The sequence below is a fragment of the Lepidochelys olivacea genome, assembly GCF_965140295.1.
Source record: "Lepidochelys olivacea isolate rLepOli2 genome assembly, chromosome: 1".
In the NCBI taxonomy this organism is placed as follows: Eukaryota; Metazoa; Chordata; order Testudines; family Cheloniidae; genus Lepidochelys; species Lepidochelys olivacea.
In genome coordinates this window covers 209,305,457-209,321,987 of record NC_140411.1, presented here as the reverse complement: position 1 = coordinate 209,321,987, position 16,531 = coordinate 209,305,457, and the positions used below count along the sequence as shown (strand labels likewise).

The window sequence follows — 16,531 nt, the reverse complement described above, 5'->3', positions numbered from 1 at the left end:
GACCTACGTGCCCAAAGACCCCAGACTCAGCAGACACTCCAGTCTTTGGAGAACTCCATGGTCAAAGATCTCTACGCTTCCCAAGATACCAGGTGGCAAGCATGATGTACATCCATATCCCTACCAATGGTCACTGTAATCTGTGTGCACACATGGCCACGCAGCGATCTTGTAACTACCATGCATGCTGGGAGCACAGTTGGCACCTGGGTCTGCATGCTGGGTCCTCAATCTGCTGAAACTGGGGGTGCTGGGGTCTGGGAAGTGGGGTGGGACCTGAGCCAGCAGGGAGGGGTAAGGAGAAGGGTGGGGAAGGCAGGAGCTCCTGGGAGGGGACAGTAGGGGCTGAGGCTCTTGGGAGGGGGTCTTGGGCTCCTGTGTGTCTAGGTGACCTGGCAAGGAGGGAGGATTGTGGCCCCAGGTGTGGGGAAAAGGGCCAGGTACTGTCGGGGGGCACAGCCTTTTCTATTTGCCTCACCCCTGTTGCTGCTTTGGGGGCTGTGCCCCCCAACCACATTACATCCCGACCACATGGTCAATGAGCAAGTGCTTTAAATCTTTTAGGAAACTTCAACTTGCAACCAATTGTTTTGTTATAGATCTAGTGATGACCGCCTTTCTCTACCACTTCATGCTTAAGTTTCCATTGAGATGAATGCTTCTTTTATTTTGTGCTAATCTTACTGTATATAATGCTGTTATATTTTTTTATTTATATCAGAGATTCATATGAATGAGAATATCCTCAGTTGTTCTAGCTAGGTAGGGTGTTGGCCAGGGGCACTGGGATCTATCTCCCTGGCTCTTCAGAACGGAGTGGCAGGGTGGCTGTATCACACTGCAGTGCCAGAGCTCAGCTGGGCCAGGCTTGGTGACCATTCCACCTTGGGCTGGGGAGAGGGAGAGTGGGTATCAGAAGCAGTGAGCCCACTCAGTGACCATCCTCTGTCTCTCCCTAGCCCAGATGTGGATGTAGAAGGGCCAGGGACACCAAAATCTTCCTGCAATACAAGACTTGGGTTACCTCACAACACTGTGCTGTTCACTGCTTCCTCTGTATTTGTAGCTCACACTTTGCTGTGTCAGTTGCAAACAGTTTAGAGAAGTGGTTCTTAACCGGGGATGCACGCACCGCCTGGGGGTGCGAGATGCCCTTTCTGGGGGTGTGAGACATGCCAGATTTTTTTAGAAGGTAAATCATCAAAAACACAAATTAAGCACAGGCATGTAAGTACAATGACTTTGTTTCATCAAACCTACTTATTTATTAACATTATACATTTTTTAACAATTACTGTAATATACAAACAAAAAATATATCTAGGTTTAAAGAACTGACCTACTTCAATGATTTTTGATAAGGGGTGCAAGAACATATTTTGAGAACCAAAGGGGTGCAGGCTGCAGTAAAGGTTAAGAACCACCGGTTTAGACTGGTACCTTGTTCAAACAACCCCACATCCAAGCATAAGTTAGGAGTACAGACACCAACAGTGGCACAGAAAAAAAATACAGTTTGACATTTAAAGACAATTGGCATTTGGAAACTGTGGAAACCAAAAAAACTGACGTCCTAGGAAGGGGCTTCTTGAAATCGGGAGACATTTTTTTGGATTCAGTCAGTGTTAGGTCGTATGTAATTTTTGTTCGGAAGCTAAAGCTAAGTGAATGGTAACTGGGCTATCTAAAATGCCACTTAGTTCAGAAAGCTCACGTTGATGCCATGAAAACTCTACACAATTGGAAACATAGCTTTGGAATCCAACATTTACTAGCAGAGTCTACTGAAAGCTGAGAGAAGCATGTTGAAATATCAGAGAGCAAACCAAGACAAAATAAAAACACTGATTGATAAAGTACTCCTTGCTATGAAAATAAATTAATCCATGATGTTCCTGCAGCACATTTGAGACCAGGTAGCAAAATAAGTTAATCTTCCTACCAGCTAGAGAAGAAAGAACTGCGCATTTGAATTTGTTCAGTCTATTAATGCAGTTGTCCAAAGTGACATCATGGCAGTTATCTGTAATTCATACACTGATAGTTGACGAGAGCACTGACATTGTAATGCACAAAATGTTAATCCTTAACATCAAGTTTTGAGCTCAGAATGATGTTACCCACAAGACTGCATTTGCTGACATTACCCCTGCATGCAATACTTGGCATATTAAAGAAGCCATCAAACAATTCTACATGGATCACAATCTGGATATACAGCTAATGCCTATGTTCACTTCAGATGGTGCCTCCAGATGGTAAGCATAACAGTGTAGCTGTGCTACTTAGAGAATGTGTACCACACTTACTAGAACAGGGGTAGGCAATCTATGGCAAGCGTGCCAAAGGGGGCACTCGAGCTGATTTTCAGTGGCACTCACACTGCCCGGGTCCTGGTCACCACCAGTCCAGGGCGCTCTGCATTTTAATTTCATTTTAAATGAAGCTTCTTAAACATTTTAAAAACCTCATTTACTTTACATACAACAATAGTTTAGTTATATATGATAGACTTATAGAAAGAGACCTTCTAAAAATGTTAAAATGTATCACTGGCATGCAAAACCTTACATTAGAGTGAATAAATGAAGACTCGGCACACCACTTCTGAAAGGTTGCCAAGCCCTATACTAGAAGACCTAGGCATCACTGATGCCTGAAAACATGAACCAATGAGGAAAGAATTGGAAACATATAGTCAGTGCATTATATACTATGACACACTGTATATACAATATTTAGCAGATCAGCTGTTAAGAAAACTAAATATGAGAAGTTGGCCAGCATACATTATTATGCATTATTATTCAGGCTTTTGAATGAAGTGTGTTGGTTATCATATCACTCTGCTGTAAATGCCCCCCTGCAAAATCATGATGTAACAGTAGACCACGGTATTGCAGATGTCAATGAGAAAAAATGATCCCGTAGCTAAGTATGGTCTCAAAAAGCTTACACATCCCCAGTACTGTATTGCACTGACTCTGCTTGATGATATTTCAGGGGAATTGTCTCAGCTGGGCCTAATTTTTCAGAGAAGTTATCTCACTACCTCTGAAGCATTTAGCTATGCCAGGGGTTCTCAAACTGGGGGTTGCAACCCCTCAGGGGGTTGTGAGGTTATTACCTGGGGTTTGTGAGCTGTCAGCCCCCCCAGGTGCAGGGCTGACAGCCTGAGCCCCTGTTAAATTTAAATTTAATTAAAATCCCCTGCTTTTAATTTATATGGGGGGGTTGCACTCAGAGGCTTGCTGTGTGAAAGGGGTCGCCAATACAAAAAGTTCGAGAACCATTGAGCTATGTTAAGGCCAAAATAGCAACATTTTGCTCACAGTGTCTTGGAGAAAAAGCTCTTTGGAGTGAGAAGGTGAGGGAACAAATGGCATCTCTTGCCAATACTGTTTATGCAGCAGCTGTTCTCCACTTTAGTACAGAACTCGGTGACCATCTAGATTGTTGATTGCCAGAGAATGAGCTGCAAGAGTGGCCTGCATTTAATACTGAAGCACTGGTTTTTGCCTAATTTAATTACAGCACAGAACATGTTAGTCAACTCATGGGCAAGTACAAAGCAGACTTGAATCTACCAGTGCAAATAGATGGATCAATAACTGAATGCATCTGCAAGCAGTACACACAGAATAAATTTATCATTGTGGAAAAAATGAAAGTGGATATAATAAGAACATTTGCTGACATGGTAACTTACATGCTGAAAGAAAATCAGTTGACAGGCCAGGTTCAGTTTGTTGATATACATGGCACCTTTCAAGTCTCAAATGCTGACTGTGAATGTGGGTTTAGTTTAATGAGTCCAATCAAAACTAAGTCTTACAACAGACTAGAGGTTAGCCATATGGACCAGCTTGTAAGAATAAAATACTTCCTCATAGCAAACGGAGATGTCAACCTGGACAAAATTTACCATCACTGGACAACTGAGAAATACAGATGAAAGAAATTTCCAGCATAATAATGAGTAAATCATGTTCATTAAACATGAAACTTACCACATTGCAGGTACATGTATAGTATCTGCCAGGTACTCAATTTAATATTTGCTTTTATTTTGTATTTTCTGTAAATGTGTAGTTTTTAATAAATATATTGATTTTAGGAGAATATATGCACAATATATATTTCACTGATTACATTAGCGCTCCCAGCCATTTTTCTTTATTTAGTAGTTTAATTAAAATGTCACAATATTCGCATTCTCTGTTGCCCAAGGACAAAAATGTAGTGGTCAGTGGAGTTTGTAGTCCCCCTCAGTACAAAGAAAATTTAAAGGGAATGTTGACCCCTACCACTCCACACTGGGGACAAGACGAAGAACCATAGCTACATATACACCACCTGGGAAAGCCAAAGCATTGTGAATGTGTAACTACAACCTATTATGTTGCAGTAGGTTTTACATCCGTGAACATAAATGTTCACTGTTTGCTTCTATTTTTATTTGGGGTTTTAAAGTATGGTTCACCCTCTTACAGTGTTGGTAAAAGGCTTTTGTTTGCACTTTATTTTTGATGCCTGTTTCTTTGCACACAATAACATTCTATTTTTGGAAACTCAGAGTATATTCGTTAGTTTACACCAAGCATAACAGAATTCATAGCAAGGAGGCAAGACCCACTCATATTTAATAGTTTACAGCAAGCAACACAGGATTCATACTGGGAGGCAGTAACCCACCCATATTTAATCCCTGTACACACAAGAGACATTATTTCATAAAAGAATCAGACAACACTACTGTGGCTGACTGTTAAAGTACTTTTAAGGCCTCCCTGAGCCATGTAATTCCATGGTTGGGTCTTCTGATAGCCCTAGTGTCTGGCTGTTCAGTTTCAGTAAACAGCTGTTCCATCTTGCTCCTCCACCCTGCGGGTAGCTTTTCTCCCTCTGCCTCACAGATATTATGCAATACACAACCTGCAGCTATAATCATGGGGATGTTTGCCTTGCTAAGATCCGTTCTAGTGAATAAACAGTGCCAGCATCCTTTCAGTCTACCAAAAGCACATTCAACAGTTATTCTGCACCTGCTGAGCTAGTAGTTGAATCTTTCTTTGATGCTGTTGAGGTGGCCAACATACAGCTTCATGAGCTAGGTGACCAACGGATAGGCTGGATCTCCCAGAATCACTATGGGCATTTCAACATTGCCAGTGGTAACCTGATGGTCTGGGAAGAATGTCCTTGATTGTAGCTTTCTGAACAGTCCTGTGTTCTTAAAGAAGTGAGCATCACGCACCTTCCCTGATCAGCCCACGTTAATATCAGCAAAGAGTCCCCAGTGATCCACTCGCAATTGCTTAACCATGGGAAAGTATCCCTTTCTGTTGATGTCCTCAGTGGCTAGGGGTGAGATGCGGCAAGGTGTGCTGGTGCCAGAAGAGGGATATGCGTGCTATCTATTGCCCCTCCACGGTTTGGGAACTCCATTGCTGCAAAAACATCCACTATTTTCTGTACATTACCGAGAGCCACACTCCTGTATAGCAAGAGACACTTAATGGTGTTACACACTCAGATGACAATGGCCTCCATTGAGGATTTTCCAACTCCAAACTGATTGCCTACTGACCAATAGCAATCCAGTGCTGCAAGTGTAAACAGGGTCTGAGTGAGCTATCCCCTAACATAAGGGATGAACTGGGAGAAAAGACTTCAGGAGCAGACCATATTTGCATAGACATGCCTATTCTGCCTACGTGTTCAACAGACAGAGCTGCTTTGCCAAAGTGATCAATTTTGGCTGATTTTGGGTTACAATTTGCATTAGTACATTGCAATATACATAGTACTGTATACAGGGGTAACAAAATTTTGTTGTACTTATTGTCTGAGTAAAGGGCAGCAGAGATGCACTTAGCATACCCTGATTGAGGGAGGCATCCTAACTTGAACCTCACTTGCTAAGCAGTGAAAGACAAAGAGAGTGGGAGCAGGTGTTCCTACCTGGTTGTGTGAACTCTGAATCACAGACACCATCTGAGCCTCTCCTCTCCAGTGTTTAAAGCTAGAGCTGATCAGACTCAATTGAGGGGCTACATAAGAATGGTCATACTGGGTCAGACTAGTGGTCCATCTAACCCAGTATCCTGTCTTCTGAAGAAGGACAGTGCCAGATGTTTTAAAAGAAATGAACAGAACATGGAAATGTATTGCGTGATTCCTGCCCTGTCATCCAGTCTCAGCTTCTAGCAGTCAGAGGTTTAAGTACAAGCAGGGCATGGAGTTGCATCCCTGCCCATCCTGGCTAATAGCCATTGATGGATCTATCCTCCATGACCTTACCTAATTTTTTTTTAACCCAGTTATACTTTTAGCCTTCACAACATTCCCTGGCAACAAGTTCCACAGGGTTGACTGTGTGTTGCATGAAGTACTTCCTTATTTTTTTCTTCTATTAATTTAACAGGATGACCCCTGGTTCATGGGTTAATTTCACTGGATTCCCCCTGGTTTGTGTGTCTATGTTCATTTTCTCTATACCATTCATGATTTGTATAGACCTCTACCATAGCCTCTTGATGTCCTCTCTTTTCCAAGCTGAACAGTCTCAATCTTTTTTAATCTCTGCTCATATGGAAGCTGTTCCATACCCCTAATCATTTCAGTTGCCCTTCTTTGTATTTTTTCCAATTTTAATATATATTTTTTGAGATGGGGCAAACAGAACTGCACACAGAATTGAAAGTTTGGGCATAACATAGTTGTGTGGCAGTATGATACTTTGAGTTTTATCATCTCTCTCTTTCCCAATGGTTCCTAACATTTTGTTAGTGTATTTGCCTGCCGCTGCACATTGAGCAGACGTTTTCAGTGAACTATCCATGATGATTCCAAAATCTCTTTTCTGAGTGGTAACAGCTAATTTAGACCCCACCATTTAGGGTGTATAGGTGGGATTATGTTTTCCAATGTGCATTACTTTGCATTTGTTAACATTGAATTTCATCTACCATTTTGTTGCCCAGTCACCCAGTTTTGTGAGATCCCTTTGTAACTTTTGGCAGTCTGCTTTGGACTTAACTATCGTGGGTAATTTTGTATCATCTCCAAACTTTGCCACCTCACTGTTTTCCCCTTTTTCCAGGTAATTTATTAATACATTGAACAGCACTGATCCCAGGAGGAACCCTGTTGTTTACTTCTCTCTATTGTGAAAAATGACCATTTATTCCTACCCTTTGTTTCCTATCTTTCAACCAGTTACAGATCCATGAGAAGACTTTTCCTCTTAACCCATGATTGCTTAAGAGGCTTTGGTGAGGCACCTTGTCAAAGGCTTTCTGAAAGTCCAAGTACACTATATCCACTGGATCACCCTTGTCCACATGTTTGTTGGACTCCTCAAAGAATTCAAATAGATTGGTGAGGCAAAAGCTATGGTGACTCTTCCACAAGAGGCAGTGTTCACATATGAGTCTGATAGTTCTGTTCTTTAGTTTCAACCAGTTTGCAAAGTACTGGAGTTAGGCTTTGTGACTGGAGTCCCAGGGGGGCCATGCTGAGATTGCTTAATTAGGGCAAAATGCAAAGAATGGGCAGACAATCCTCTAAACTAGTGGTTATTCTAATACTTAGATTCACCAAGCCAGCAAAAACACAGCTTCTACAATACCTTACTGGTTAGCCAGAAGCCAGAAACACAGTTCCCTTAAAGCAACCCAGGCTTGAGCTCCCATCCAGACAGCAAAGTCAAATATGATAAGGATTACTGAAAATCTTGTTCATCATATAAAAAGTTCTACCAATCCCAAAGGATTGGACACACTAGGTTAATGAATATTTAAGATCTTACACAAACACATGTTTACAGCCAAGTCTTATTAATGAAACTAAGATTTATTAAAAATAAAAGAGAGATTATTGGTTAAAAGATTATTATGCATACAGACATGAATATAGTTCTTAGGTAATTTTCATAGTAGAGATTGTGAGCTTCAGCATTGCAAAGAGTCCATTCCAGAATCAGTTCATTAGTTACAGTCCAATGTTCAATATCAGGGTAATCCAGATGGGACTGGAGACCTCAGTCTTGACACTCAGACTTCCCCTGATGAAGATTAAGCAGATCTGAGATGAAAGGATCAGGGCCCAAGAGTTTTTATAAATCCCTGGCAGGCTGTTGTCAGCCTCTTGACAGCAGGTGTTCCTTGGGTGAAGATTAGTGGTTTTGAAGTAGCCTCCAATTTCCTAAGCATCACCTGGTAATTAGCTACATGGATTAACATAAGGCAATTGCCTACCTCCCACCATTTACAGGTAAAAAGAAAAGGAGTAATTGTGGCACCTTAGAGACTAACAAATTTATTTGAGCATAGGCTTTCGTGAGCTACAGCTCACTTCATCGGATGCATTCAGTGGAAAATACAGTGGGGAGATTTATATACATAGAGAACATGAAACAATGGGTGTTACCATACACACTGTAAAAAGAGAGATCACTTAAGGTGAGATATTACCAGCAGGAGAGCCGGGGGTGGAGGTGGGGAACTTTTGTAGTGATAATCAAGGTGGGCCGTTTCCAGCAGTTGACAAGAACGCCTGAGGAACAGTGGGGGATAGAGGGGGGGAATAAACATGGGGAAATAGTTTACTTTGTGTAATGACCCATCCACTCCCAGTCTCTATTCGAGCCTAAGTTAATTGTATCCAGTTTGCAAATTAATTCCAATTCAGCAGTCTCTCATTGGAGTCTGTTTTTGAAGTTTTTTTGTTGAAGAATTACAACTTTTAGGTCGGTAATCGAGTGACCAAAGAGATTGAAGTGTTCTCCGACTGGCTTTTGAATGTTGTAATTCGTGACATCTGATTTGTGTCCATTTATTCTTTTACGTAGAGACTGTCCAGTTTGACCAATGTACATGGCAGAGGGGCATTGCTGGCACATGATGGCATATATCACATTGGTAGATGTGCAGGTGAACGAGCCTCTGATAGTGTGGCTGATGTGATTAGGCCCTATGATGATGTCCCCTGAATAGATATGTGGACACAGTTGGCAACGGGCTTTGTTGCAAGGATAGGTTCCTGGGTTAGAGGTTCTGTTGGGTGGTGTGTGGTTGCTGGTGAGTATTTGCTTCAGGTTGGTGGGCTGTCTGTAAGCAAGGACTGGCCTGTCTCCCAAGATCTGTGAGAATGATGGGTTGTCCTTCAGGATAGGCTGTAGATCCTTGATGATGCATTGGAGAGGTTTTAGTTGGGGGCTGAACATGATGGCTAGTGGCATTCTGTTACTTTCTTTGTTGGGCCTGTCCTGTAGTAGGTGACTTCTGGGTACTCTTCTGGCTCTGTCAATCTGTTTCTTCACTTCAGCAGGGGTGCATTGTAGTTGTAAGAATGCTTGATAGAGATCTTGTAGGTGTTTGTCTCTGTCTGAGGGGTTGGAGCAAATGCAATTGTATCGTAGAGCTTGGCTGTAGACAATGGATCGTGTGGTGTGGTCTGGATGAAAGCTGGAGGCATGTAGGTAGGAATAGCGGTCAGTAGGTTTCTGGTATAGGGTGATGTTTATGTGACCATCCCTTATTAGCACCATAGTGTCCAGGAAGTGGATCTCTTGTGTGGACTGGTCCAGGCTGAGGTTGATGGTGAAATGGAAATTGTTGAAATCTTAGTACATACTTCAAAGAGAAATGAAGATAGTGATATCATTACATGCACAGTTCATTTAAATGTTAACATCTCCTTGTGATCTCTGAATTAACAGAATACAGCGATAGACAGGAACTGTTTGGTTACACTGTCAACCTCTAACAATACATATGTGAAATATATACCTGAAATTCATACCCTACTTTATTCCTGATTAATTTTTATGTATAGACAAGCCCACCTGTTTGACAGAGGGATTCTTTTGGTTGGCCCCTTTTACATGTTTCTTCAAGTGCTCAATGGCACGACTACAATGGCAGATGGCTCTGGCTTCATTCTTTACATTCTTATCCTTCCATCTGTTTTTCTGGATAACTTTGGAGATGATTCTCCCATGCCCTCTCGAAATAGCCCCCCAGTGTTGAGCTCCATTAAAGCACAACAGCTCCTTTCTCAACAAATCAGTTGTAACGAGCCTCTGAGTCCTCAGGCTTGTGGTATCAGCATTTCCCTGTTAGCAAACCAGAAGCTGTCTGTGTATGCTAGGTAGAGGAGCTGTTTGAGTATTTGGGCAAGAGTATGTCTACAATGCAATTAAAAACCCACAGCTGGCCTGTGCCAGCTGACTCTGGCTAAGGGGCTGTTTAACTACCATGTAGATGTCCAGGCCCGGGGTGGAGCCCAAGCTCTAGGACCCTGCGAGGTGGGATGGTCCCAGAGCTGGGGCCGCAGTCCCAGCTCCAACATCTACACAAGTTGTTTTCAACCTGTGGTATGTCTAAGGTTGTCAGTGAACGGTAGGCTAGCCAACCCTCCAAGATTGTCCTGGACTCTCCAGGAATTAAAAATTAATCTTTAATGAAAGATTATGTCATGTGATGAAACCTCCAGGAATATATCCAACCACAACCGGCAACCCTAGCAAAAGGTGATTTCGAAAATGCATTCTGGTTCTCTGATCAATCAAAAATAGGTGAATACCCCCACCTACAGGTCAAAACCAGGAAGTGTTGTTGTTACCATAGAAGCCCACAGTTTAGTGCCCTTTCTCATGCTGCATCAAATGCTGTGCCAAACACACGCAGCATTTTTATTTGAATTCTGTTCAGTCAGTTTTCTGTCTAAGGCTCGGTCTACACTACAGAGTTAGGTCGATGTAAGGCACCAAAGGCATACGGCTTATGTCTGTATAGTTAGGGCGACGCAGTGTCTGTGTAGCCACTGCATTACTTACATGGGCTGCTGGCTAAAGCCCTGAAATTGACAAGAAAGTCTAGTAGGTTCCCTGCTGTGAACCCTGCACCTAGCTCACAGCAAGAGCTTGGCTGTTCCCCGGGCTACCCGCTCCCAGCAGGCTGCTGCTCCGGTTCCCCTCTCCCTCCTGAGAGCCCTGTGGGCTCCCGCTGGGCTGCTGCCCAGGCTCCTCACTCCAAGCCCAGCTGCTGGGTGCTGAGAGCCAGGGCTCTCAGCTCCCCAGGGAGCTCCCAGAGCTGTAAGAGTGTGGCTGCTCTGAGCAATTTCACTGCTGACAGGCTCTGTGCTGTGAAATTGAGTGTGGGAGGAGTTCCCCATCCAGAGCGGATGGGGAACTACAACTGTGAGCCCCATGTGGCTGTCAGTGCCCCCCCCCACTCAACTGTAAGTGCCCCCCAATGCCCCACTTCAGTCAGTGCACTGCAAGTGCTCCTAGTGAGGATGGGCTCCACTGACAGAAGGAGGACATTCATGTGGACACCAACAGCCCCTTGAATTACTGTGGTGATTGTAGGTCAATCTAAATTAAGTCGACCTAATTTTATAGTGTAGACAAGCCCTAAGGCTTCTATGGTAGGGGGTCCACGGACCACAATTTGAATTTCCAAAGGGGTCCGCACCTCCATTCAAAAATTTTTAAGGGTCTGCAAATGAAAAAAAGGTTGAAAACCACTGGTCCACACCGCAATGAAACAGCTCCTAAGCTGGAGCCCCACGAGCCTGAGTCAGCTGGCATGGGCCAGCCACAGATGTCTAACTGCAATGGAGACTTCCCCTTAGAACTTTGCTTCTTATGCCTTCACAGTGAACACGGAGAGGGGGTGATGGGGAATGGGGGCAGGGCGGTGGTCTGGGAACAGTGGGGGAACATTGGGGGGCAGTGAGGGGTGGGGGCAGCGAGGAAGATCTTTGGGGGGTACAGAAGGGGCTGGTGGTTTGGGTGAGAAGCTGTGAGGTGACTGTGGGAAGGAATGAGGGTGGAGAGGGAGTGAGAGGATCAGTCAGGGTGGGGTGTATTGGGCCAGTTGGGGAGGATCAATGGGGACCGGGGCACATTAAGGGCAGTATGATCGGCCAGAATGCGGTGGGGGAAATGGGTAAGATTAATGAGGGTTGTGAGGGCAGTGGAAAACAGCGGGTTGTTGGGGTGGCAGTGCGGGGTATATGGGGACAGTGGGGTGGATGATTACTGAGAGCTGGGGGTATATTGGGAGAGTGGGTAGTATGGGTGGGGGGGCAGTGGGGTATATGGGGGGTACAGTGGAGCAATGGCTACTATGCCGGGGGGGTCAGTGGGGTGCAGGTACACTAAGACAGTAGGTAGTATGGGAGGGGGGGATCAGTGGGGCAGGGAGGGGTACGGGTGGGGTCCGCGATGTGCGGGGGGGCGGGGCTGGATTGCCTCGTGCTCGGGGGCGGGGCCCGGTGGCCGGGGCGGGGTTTCCCTGGTGACGGGCGGGAGCGGCCTGGGGGCGGGGTCAAGCCGGCCTCTAACGACGGCAGCTCGAGCCCCTGCGTTTCCGGCCCCGCCCCCTCCGGGTCCTGCCGCCTGCCGGGCCCCGCGATGTCCCTGGTGCGGGTGGCGCGGCCCCGCGCCCCGGGGAAGAAGCCGCCGAAAGCGAAGAAGAAGCCGCCGGCGGCCGAGCGGGACTGGGACGTGAGTGGAGCCCCCCGCCCGGTACAGCGGGGGAAACTGAGGCACGGGGGGGCCGCGCCCATCGCAGTCGGGGTGCGGGAGGCCTGGGGCCGCAGGGGGCCGGGGGACGCGGGCTCCTGCGCTGGTTGGGCGCCGCGGGTGCGAGCGGCGGGGGGCGGGCTCCGGAGAGGCGGGCAGACGAGCCCCGGGGCCCCGCCTCCCCCCAGCCCGCCCGGCAGAGCCCGCCCTGCCGCGCGTGCGAGCGGAGGCGGCCGTCCCCTGCCAGCCTGTGCCCGGCCCGGCGCTGATGGGCAGCCTGGCTGCGGTTCCCCCTTCCGTGTCCTTTTCTTCCTGCGCCCGGTGGCTGCCCCCCGCTGATGAGCCCTCTCCCTTGAAGGGGCTGTGCCCCTGGCGTACCGAGAGCCGGGGCATCGCCTGTGGCCTCATCCTGGCCGCTGCCAGCCCTACACCACAAGGTTTTGTTGGCCCAGCTGTGTCTGTCTGGGGCGTGGAAACACCACAGCCACTCGCCAACCTAGCTACGCTGGCAAAGTCCCCCCCCCCCCACCGGGGGTTGACTCCTGCGGGCATTTTGCACCAAAACAATTAAAAATCTGATGCCAAAAAAAGGTCCAGATGCAGCTGGTTGGGGCTCAGCCGAGTGGGGTTCTGCGTGTGGGTGGCTCGGCAGGGTGGTCCCAGGTGCAGGGGGAGTGGGGCTCGGCGGGAGGGTCGAGTATGAGGGCGGCTGGATGCATGGCGGTTGGGCAGATGTGGGAGCAGCTTTCTGCACAGGGATCCCTTCCCCTGCAGCTGAGGAGTGATGGCTGCAGGAAGTGGGGGCAGGGTGGAATTGGCAGATCTTACTGCCGCTGGGGGAGAAATCTGGGGATGGGTCTGACCCGGTCCTGGATGCCGTGCAGGGAAAGAGGAAGTCCTGTCCTCCCCAGCCCAGCCAGAACTATCAGCTGAGCCCGGCACAGGGTAGGAGCCACCAGCCGGGTCTTCGCCAGTCCCTCTCCCTTCCCCACAGTGATTTACCTCTCTGCCAGCTGCTCTTGGCACCTGAAACATACTGCTGGGAAGGGCCGCAGGACCACTCTTGTGGTTTCACTTTGCTTCCCCATCAGTCATTTTTCTGCGGGGAAGCAAAGAAATCTGTGAGGGACATAAATTCTGCACATGTGCAGTGGTGCAGAATTCCCCCAGGAGTAAAGAGTGCTTCTGTCAGCATAGCTCATGTCTGGGGAGGTGGTGCTACTGTGCTGACAGAAAAACTCCTTAAGCTGCGTCTGTACTAGGGGGTCTGGCAGTTTAGCTATACCAGTATATCTAGAGTATAGTCTAGACCTACTATTTAAGGTGTGATATTAGAATGTGATAAGTAGGGAGACCACAGGCTTTGACTTGAGCAGTTTAGTTTACATTAAATGCAGTGGACCCTGTCTACACTAAAGTTTAAAAATTTGTCAACTAACATCACACCTTTAAATCCTAGTCTAGACAAAGCCTTTCTGGTTTAGCCAAGGTAGACATGTTTGTCTCTTCCAATGCCTGAACTCAGTGGAGCTGGCCCTGTTGGATTCTAGTGAATGAAGGCTCAAACCTATAATCTGTTCATTGTAATTTAATCTATTCAGTTCCCCAACTTTCTGAAATCTGTCAAATTTGTGATACAAATCTGTCTGGTATTGGAATGCATAGACTTGAAGAGACTATTCCACGGGCTTTCATTTTAAGGTGCTCTCTTACAGCTCATGGGCGAGTGACATCTTTCTTTAAGATTGCAAGAGTACTAGCACTTTCCAGTCTCTGCCTCTCTCATCAGCTGGCTGTTTATAATTGTTCAAAAAATTCACCTTCCAGGCTGAAAGTTTTCAGGGCTCTGTCCCCAAGTTGAATTTTTGGGAAAATTTGGGATAAAACAGTTCAGCACCAAATCATCTGGATGTAGAAAGAGCATAGTTTTTTGTCTTTAAACAAAAGTGACCACTAAACTGGGTGCAAGCAAACAATATATGTTTTAATACAGCTAAATGTAAATGTATACCTCTAGGAACGATGAATGTGGGTCATACTGACAGAATGGGGACTCTACCTTGGGAAGCAGTAACTCTGAAAAGATGTGGGGGTTGTGAATAATCACCTAAACATGAACTGCCAATGTGATGCTGTTGCCGAAAGAGCTAATGCCATCTTTGAACGCATAAACATGGGAATCTTGAGTAGGAATAGATTATTTTACCTCTGTATTTGAAACTAGTGTGACTGCTGCTGGAGTCCTGTATCCAGTTTTGGTGTCCAGAATTCAAGAAGAATGTTGATAAACTGGAGAGGATTCAAAGAAAAGCAACAAGAATGATTCATTAAAGGATTAGAAAACAAGCTGTATAATGGTATACTCAAAGAGCTCAATCCATTTAGTTTAACAAAGAGAAGGTTAAGGATTGACTTGCTTACAGTCTCTGTACCTGGGTATTAAATATTTAATAATGGTCCGCTCAATCTAGCGAAGAAGAGTATAACACAATCCAATGGCTGGAAGACAAATTCAGATTGGAAATAACTCACATTTTTTAAAGTGAGAGTAATTAACCATTAGAACAGTTTACCAAGGGTCGGGGTGGATTCTCTATCACTGATTACTTTTAAATCAAGCTTAGGTGATTTTCTCAAAAATCTGCTCTGAGTTATTTTGGGGAAATTCTATGGCCTGAGTTATTCAAAAGGTTAGACTAGATGTTCACAATGCTCCCTTCTGGCCTTGAAATCTGTAATCCTCTAGTCAGATCTGCATACACAGGTTAACATTTGATAGGTAGATAATTCTCACTGAGGATCCATTACTCCATTCACCATGCGCTGTATAAGCTTCACCTTACAAAAAGTTATAGAAATACAATATTATATAATTTGCTGTTTCTATAATACACAGGGTCCTGTTTTACTTCATGGTCACAGTTTGTAGACTCCACCTCCTGCGCCAGAATCTAAGCTTCTGTACTTAAAAAAAGAGAGAGAGGCATTCATTCTATGTTTTCTATAGCTGCCTACACCAATGTGAAGTAGGTGTAAAATTCCATGACTGACTTTGAACTATGAGGATTAGACACATAGGTTAATGGTGAATTGGGCCCTGTGTGTACGTGCCTTATGGCTGTAAAAAGAACTTTCCAAAAGTGAACAGAGTGTTACTGATTCTGTGCTGTGTCAGTATGTAGACAGCCAGAAACAATAACAAAATGAACTGCCTCATTTATTACAGGCTGCATAAACCTTAGACAGAAACAAGGTATTTGAAATCTTTGACTTTGAAATCTACCAGTGGTAATATCAATGTTGACATTTAAAACTCTTTTCACTGCTCATCACTGGTGGAGGAATATTCAATGAATATGCTTGTGCTAAAATACAAAACCTGCTCCCCAGGTACAAAAAGGCCCTGCTGCTCCCCAATCCACAGCCATCATTGTCAATTTCTTTTTGCATGCACCCCGGACAACTTCTACAAATGAAATTGAGTTTTCAACACAAAGTTCTGCAGCACACTGAAAACTTAAATTCTACAAGGATTATCATACTGATGGTTTTCATTTAATTAAATATGAAAATGAACACATCCATCTTTTATCTTATCTGAAGGTGCTGCAGGATTTTCAGCCTGTGGCTCCAAAGCATCATTAAAAGCCAGGGACCTTGAAGTAGAAGTCATTTGTTATAGAGTATCCTGGATCTTGCCTGCACAGTCAGAAATATGTAGGCTAAATGAAGCACTTGGCTCATTCACTGTGCATCTTCTATAGAGTGACTCTCTGGCATACACATGTATGTGAGCTTGTAGGGGGAAAAATATTGTATTATTTCTATCCTAAGTATTCTTATGGCCACCATCACTGTAGTATCTGAACACCTCACAACCTTTAGAGTATTTATCCTTACAACACCTCTGTGAGGTATTATCCCCGCTTTATAGATAAAGAACCGAGACAGGGTGACTAAGTATTTTGCCCAATGTCACACAAGAAGTCTGGC

General features: G+C 45.2%; 1 protein-coding gene across 4 annotated transcripts in view; it reads left to right on the top strand.

Annotated features, from left to right (window-relative positions):
• The first annotated feature begins 12,390 nt into the window (after positions 1–12,390).
• SPICE1 (spindle and centriole associated protein 1) overlaps positions 12,391–16,531 on the top strand; it is a 36,452-nt gene continuing 32,311 nt past the window's right edge. For 2 of the 4 annotated variants that reach the window (XM_084620982.1, XM_084620981.1), the window contains exon 1: positions 12,392–12,541. In XM_084620982.1, the coding sequence (XP_084477108.1) occupies positions 12,428–12,541 (114 nt within the window). In that variant the 5' untranslated portion in view covers positions 12,392–12,427. Of the gene's footprint in view, positions 12,542–14,805; positions 14,896–16,531 lie in introns of those variants that run through there. The other 2 variants (XM_084620983.1, XM_084620984.1) reach the window with 2 other exon arrangements.